The sequence below is a fragment of the Staurois parvus genome, unplaced genomic scaffold, assembly GCF_062004578.1.
Source record: "Staurois parvus isolate SC_StPar_1 unplaced genomic scaffold, SC_StPar_1.0 ptg000086l, whole genome shotgun sequence".
NCBI lineage: Eukaryota > Metazoa > Chordata > Amphibia > Anura > Ranidae > Staurois > Staurois parvus.
In genome coordinates, this window is record NW_028317882.1 from 5,467,065 (window position 1) to 5,473,926 (window position 6,862).

The 6,862-nt window shown below is 48.9% G+C and overlaps 1 protein-coding gene across 1 annotated transcript; it reads right to left on the bottom strand.

The window, feature by feature from the left end:
• Nucleotides 1-4,699: 4,699 nt before the first annotated feature.
• LOC149468486 (general transcription factor II-I repeat domain-containing protein 2A-like) lies at nt 4,700-6,133 on the bottom strand. The gene is made up of 3 exons (XM_089670120.1): nt 5,738-6,133; nt 5,272-5,623; nt 4,700-5,187 (listed from the first exon to the last, which is right to left on the bottom strand). The coding sequence occupies exons 1-3, from the start codon at nt 6,131-6,133 to the stop codon at nt 4,700-4,702; spliced, it is 1,236 nt and encodes a 411-aa protein (XP_089526246.1).
• Between the last annotated feature and the right edge of the window lie 729 nt (nt 6,134-6,862).

Genomic DNA, 6,862 nt, shown 5'->3' on the forward strand with positions numbered 1-6,862 from the left:
GTTTGCTCGCCTTTCCGAGGAAGAGCGGGCCGCGTGGCATCGGGAGGGTCGCTGTCTGTACTGTGGCCTTGGTGGGCACTTTCGGCAGTCCTGTCCAGTCCGTCCGGGAAACGCTCGCACCTGAGATCCAGTCAGGGACAGATCTTGGGTGGAGTCTCCTCGTCAACGGCGTTCCGCAAGGATAAACCACTGATCACCGTTGTCCTCTCTTGGGCGGAGGGCTCGGTGACGGCCCAGGCGTTGGTAGATTCTGGGGCCGGCGGGTTGTTTATGGACAGTTCATTCCCCTGCAGGCCTGAGTTACCCCATTGGTTCTTGAGGCGATAGATGGCAGGCCCCTGCAACCACCGCAGGTTACCCACAAGACTCTGCCGGTTGAAGTAGCTATTGGGGCGGTTCACAGGGAGTTGGCCTGTTTTCAGGTAATTTCTTCCCCGCACTATTCAGTGGTTTTGGGGTATCCCTGGGTCAATCCGACCTTTATTTGGCATACGGCCGAGATTCTCTCGTGGTCTCCACAGTGTGGGGCCGGGTGCATCCGTGGGCCGGTTAAGGTGTTGTGTGCCTCCTCAGACTCTGCGTTGCCCACCGACTATGGGGAGTACCTGGACGTGTTTGACAAGGTGCGCGCTGGTGCCTTACCTCCCCATCGTCCTTACGACTGCGCCATATCCTTGCAAACCGGTGCTACCCCTCCGCGTGGCAGGGTGTATCCCCTCTCGATTGCGGAGAATAAGGCCATGGAGGACTACATTGCGGATGCGCTTTCCCGGGGGCACATTCGCAAGTCTACTTCCCCAGCAGGAGCGGGCTTTTTTTTCGTAAAGAAGAGTGGTGAATTGAGACCTTGCATCGATTATAGGGGTCTCAATCAAATCACCATTAAGAATGCCTACCCTATTCCATTGATTACGGGGTGCAACGGTCTTTACCAAACTCGACCTTAGGGCGGCGTACAACCTCGTACAGATCAAGCAGGGGGACGAGTGGAAGACCGCGTTTAACACCAGAACCGGGCACTATGAATACCTGGTGATGCCCTTCGGGTTGTGTAACGCGCCCGCGGTCTTTCAGGGGTTTATAAATTATGTCCTTCGTGACTTGTTGCAGCAGTGCGTGGTGGTCTACTTGGATGACATCCTGGTTTACTCTGTCTCCATGGAGTCCCATATCCAGGATAGCAAGCGGGTGCTGCAACGGTTACGTGAGAACGAACTTTTTTGTAAGCTCGAGAAATGTGAATTCCACTGATCCCAAGTTGCCTTTTTGGGCTACATCATTTCTGCGGAGGGATTTTCCATGGACCCTCAGAAGGTTGCGGCGGTTCTGCAGTGGCCTCGTCCCAATGGTCTTCAGCCCTTTCTGCGCTTTTTGGGTTTGCCAACTATTATCGGAAGTTCATCAGGAACTTCTCCACGCTGGCAAAGCCTCTCTCAGACCTAACCAAGAAGGGTAGTAATCCTCACGAGTGGCCATCCGAGGCCATCATAGCTTTCGAGGCTCTGAAATCTGTCTTTGCTTCGGCTCCGATACTGTTTCATCCCAATCCTGAGTTGCCTTTCGTCCTCGAGGTTGATGCATCTGAGACGGGAGTAGGCGCTCTCCTGTCTCAGCGTCGGTCTCCCGATCGACCCCTACTTCCCTGTGGGTTCTACTCCAGGAAGCTTTCCTCTGCAGAATGCAACTACCAAATTGGAGATAGGGAGTTGTTGGCCATCATTCTGGCTCTCAAGGAATGGAGGCACCTGCTCGAGGGCTCCGCGGTTCCGGTCCTCATTCTTACCGATCACAAGAACCTGACATATCTTTCGGAGGCCAAGAGATTGATGCCCCGTCAGGCCAGATGGGCCTTGTTCTTGTCACGTTTCAACTATGTGGTTTCCTATTTGCCTGGCTCCAAGAATGTCAGGGCTGATGCATTGTCGCGGCAATACTCTGAGTTGTCCAGGGAGGACTCTGAGCCAACCTCGGTCATACCTCCGGATCAGATCCTGGCTGCCATTCGCACCAGTCTGACTTCCCCCCCTTGGGGAGCAGATTTTGGCAGCTCAAACTGACGCTCCTCCCGAGAAACCGGATGGTAGATGTTTCGTACCTGAGGCATTGCATACCCGCCTGCTGCGTACCTACCATAACTCCAAGACTGCCGGGCATCCGGGGAGGAACCAGTTGCCCTGGGTCGTTTCTCGTTCATTCTGGTGGCCAACTCTCCATGCCGACATCGCCTCTTATGTAGCGGCATGTTCGGTCTGTGCCCAGAATAAATCTCCACGGCATCTCCCATTGGGTCTTCTGCAACCCATTCCCAGTGAGGAGCGTCTTTGGTCACACCTGGGCATGGATTTTATTGTGTTCTACTCAAGAGATTACCAACGGCTCAAGAACTGGCCACGGTTTTTTTCAGGGAGATTTTTCGCCTGCATGGGTTGCCCAGGGTAATTGTCTCGGACCGTGGGAGTCAGTTCGTGTCCAGGTTCTGGCGCGCCTTCTGCTCCCAGTTGGGTATCAGGCTCTCCTTATCTTCGGCCTACCACCCGCAGTCCAATGGGGCTGCGGAGCGTTCCAACCAGGCCCTGGAACAGTTCCTTCGCTGCTATGTCTCGGACCATCAAGACGATTGGGCCGATCTCCTGCCATGGGCGGAGTTTGCCAGGAACTTGGCTGTCAACTCCTCCTCCGGGATGTCTCCCTTCATGGCCAACTATGGGTTCCAACCTGAGGTATTACCTGAGAGGTTCTCACCACAGGACATTCTGGCTGTGGAGAACCATCTTGCTGCCCTGCGTTCTTCATGGGGGCAGATCCAGAGGTCCTTGAGGGACTCGGCACAGTGCCAGAAGTTTCAGGCTGACTGCAGACGGCTGCCCGCTCCTTCATACCAGGTCGGAGATCAGGTGTGGTTGTCTACTTGCAACCTCAATCTTCGGGTGTCCGCACCCAAACTGGCCCCCCGTTTTGTTGGTCCTTTTTGCATCCTGCGTAAGGTGAATCCGGTTGCCTATGCCCTTGCCCTTCCTCCTGGAATGCGGATCTCCAATGTCTTCCATGTATCCCTGTTGAAGCCTCTGGTCTGCAATTGCTTCACTACCTCTCTGCCTCAGCCCCGTCCCATCCGGGTTGAAGGTCATGAGGAGTATGAGGTGAGCCGGATCCTGGACTCTCGATTGGTGCTCGGCCGGGTGCAGTTCCTGGTTCATTGGCGCGGTTATGGTCCCGAAGAGCATTCCTGGGTTCCTTCTGCGGATGTTCATGCTCCTGCCCTCCTCCGCGCTTTTCATGCCCGCTTTCCTCAGAAGCCTTTTGTTGAGCCGCGGAGGGGGAGGGGTCCTTGAGGAGGAGGTACTGTCAAGGTCCTACCTTTTCCCAGAGGTTATGCTGCTCCATGTGCTGGCATCCATCTTGGATTTCTGCAGAGCATGGTGGGAGTCTTTTATGCCTTCAGGCCTCTGCGGTCCATCCCCCAGAGGGGTGTGGTTGATCACATATAAGCCTGTTGTCCGCACGTGCCCTTTGCATTCGTGTCTTGTGTGTTAGTGTTGCAACAGCTCTGTGTATACTCTCGTGACTCTCCTGGAATCTGACTCGGCTTGTGACTAGACCATGCTCTGTGGTTTCCTTTGATCTGACCCGGCCTGTGATCTGTAATTCTTGTCTAATGTTCTGTACCGTTTGTCCCGTTGTTGTCGACCCGGCCTGCCCGACTACACTATTGTCTGATCTGATTCCTACCAGCTACACGCCATTGGCAGCGGCCATTACCACAGCTGGGGTGTCTCGGGGGCCGCGACCTGGCTCCTGGCTGCGTCAAGTCCATCCCCACCATCAGGGGCTCTGATGAAAGGCAGCCTGGGACTTAGACTCTGCGCCCTGAGGGACTCCGGTCTGTGGGTGGTGGTAGTCGGCAGACAGTGCGTGACCCTGCCTTGACAATATCTCTGATTTGGAGAGGTTGATTTTGAAGTTTGATAATTCTCCATAATGTTTTAATATTCTCATGAGATTTGGTAATGTTACTTTGGGGTTCCCTACATAAAACAACATATCATCTGCATATGCTGCCACTTTATGTTCTGTTTCTCCAATTTGTAATCCCTTTAGATCTACACTCTCCTATATCGTTGATAACAAGGGTTCTAAGGATAATATAAAAAAAGTGAAAGTGGTTATCCTCGTCTTGTTCCATTGTACATGTCAAAGGGATCTGACAATGAGCCATTAACTTTCACTGTTGCAGAAGGATAGCTATATAGAGCTTTTATCCACTTAATCATTTTTGGACCCAGTCTTATCACTTCTAGAGCACTCATCATAAATTTCTAGTCCACCCTGTCGAACTGCATCTATTGACAGAAGTAATACCGGACATTTCTCCTTCTTACTTTTCTGTAGCACAAGTAGTTGTCTCCACCTTCTCCAGACTCCAGCCACCTGTCTCCAGACCGTTGTCTCCACCTTCTCCCCACTTGGTCTATAGCAGGGGTGGGCAAACCTTTTGACTTGAGGGCCGCAATGGGTTCATATATTGGACCCGGGGGCCGGACCAAGAGTAGATGAATGATGTGTATGTGTGAATTAATATAAATTAAATTAAAATTTGTAACATTAAATGTTTAGATTAATTTAAGGTAGAAAAGCATAAAAAGTTATTTTACAAAACTTTTATGCAATGTATTTCTTTCATAAAATAGTGCCTTCAATTTTAGTGGGAACAGTGTTGTTGGTCTCCCTTTTTTGTTAAGGCATCAAAGTCAGGAGTTAGTTTTGTTGTTGCAATTCGCAGAATAGATCTGAGGTGTTGGTCAGTTAACTGGGATCTGTGACGGGATTTATTGATGTTCATGACACTGAACGTCTGCTCACACACGTAGGTCGAGCCAAACAAGGCCAGAATCTTCTGTGCCATCCCCCGGAGGTTTGGAAAACAGTCATCTTTAAGTGAGGCATAGAACTCTTTTAGTGGAAGAGAGTGGAAGTTCTCCTTTAAGATTGCATCAGATTGAAGATCGATTAGTTCCAATTGCACTTCTTGTGGTGCTGTTTCTGGATTTTGTGACAAGGGACAGGCCACCAGCTGAAGTGACTTTTCAATTTTTTCAAAATCTGAAAACCGACGGCCGAATTCTTCATGCAGGTCATTCAGTGATTTGCTATATTTATTCACATTTTGGATGGCCTTTTCCTGTGTGGCTAGTGTGGGAAAATGAGAGAAGTTTTACTTTGAAATTTGCCTAGAAAAAAAAGTCAACTTGGCATTGAAGGCATTTACATTACTATACATGTTGTGTACATACAGGTCTTTTCCCTGTAGCTTGACGTTAAGCTCATTCATGTGAGCAAAAATGTCAACAGCAAACGCAAAGTCACACAGCCAATTCTTGTCGCTCAGCTCTGGAAAATCATCAGACTTCCCCTTTAACTCCAAAAATGTATCAATCGCTTCTTTAAGATCCCACACTCGTTTAAACACTTTGCCCAAACTCAACCAGCGGGCACGAGAGTGGTAAAGCAAGTCTTGGTGGTCTGCGTTGGTTTCCTCCAGAAATGCAATGAACTGACAGTGCTGAAGTCCCTTTGCTCGTATGCAGTTAACAAGCTTTATAACTGGATTCACAACATGACTAAGCTGTAATACAGATTTACACAAAGATTCTTGGTGTATGATGCAGTGGAGAAAAATAACTTCTTGCTCAGGGTTTTCCTCTTTCACTTTATCCTAAATTCTTTTCAGCAATCCCACATTTTTTCCAGTTAAATTTGAAGATCCATCCGTAGTGACATTAGCAAGTTTACTCCGAGGTAGCTTCATACTCTCGATGACAGCAGACACCCGGTCATACAAATCTTCTCCCCGTGTTTTTCCTTTAAGTGGCTCAATGGCCAAAAACTCCTCTGTTATTTCAAAACTGTCGCTAATCCCTTGGATAAAAATTAAGAGCTGAGCTGTATCTTTTATGTCTGTACTTTCGTCCAGTGCTAGCGAATATAATTTAAAGGACTCTGCAATATTATTTAACTTGTTTGTTATGTGTTCATCAATCAGTTCCACACGACGAGTCACTGTCCTGCGTGATAAACTGAGTTTTTCAAACTTGTCTTTGCTCTCTGGACACAAAAGACCTGCGGTCTCTATCATGCATTCTTTCAAAAACTCTCCTTCAGAGAGGGGTTTACTAGCTTGTGCTAATTTGAATGAGAGCCTAAAACTTGCTTTGATACTTGACTCTTGAATCGCAGTTTGTCTGTGAAATAAATTTTGCTGAGCCTGTAATTTAGCCATCAACCTCCGAGCTGTAGACCCCCGTTCCTGGGGCGACTGATTGCTAGCATAGTTAGCATGCTTCGTGGCAAAATGACAGCTGATATTATATTCTTTGCAAACCGCAACAGTTTCCTGACATATGAGACATACAGCCATTGATCGGACTTCCGTAAAAAAATATTTTGCTATCCATTCATTATTAAACACTCTGCATTCACTGTCCACTTTTCTTTTCTTTGCCCCACTCATTTTGGGATTCTGCAAAAAAAGTTAAATATGCTTGGTCACTCTGACAGTCAGAGGGAGGGAAAGCTCACACTGAAGTCTTGACTTGCTTTAACTTGCTTTAACAACCACTACTTACTGTGTAGCAGGGGAAAAGATGCAGGCCGCACAATTGCCACCAATCACCAAATGAGACTGCGCAGTGCTTTCTTCTTGGCTCAATCCGTACTCCCCCAAAGCCCCGCCCCCCACTAGCTGCTGGCCGGCCCAGCCACTACCATGCCATCCATAGTAAGTATAGTAATATTCCCCCATAGTAAGCATAGTAATTAATCCCCCATATAGTAATTCACCCCCATTGTAATTCATCCCCCCTAT

Excerpts from the sequence above, each read along its gene's own strand:
- LOC149468486 (XM_089670120.1), bottom strand. The coding sequence starts at position 6,133 with ATGATAGAGACCGCAGGTCTTTTGTGTCCAGAGAGCAAAGACAAGTTT. Across the intron at positions 5,624-5,737 it reads CAAATTTAACTGGAAAAAAT|CTTAGTCATGTTGTGAATCC; the intron begins GTGGGATTGCTG and ends TCTGTATTACAG. Across the intron at positions 5,188-5,271 it reads GTATGTACACAACATGTATA|CCACACAGGAAAAGGCCATC; the intron begins GTAATGTAAATG and ends TTCCCACACTAG.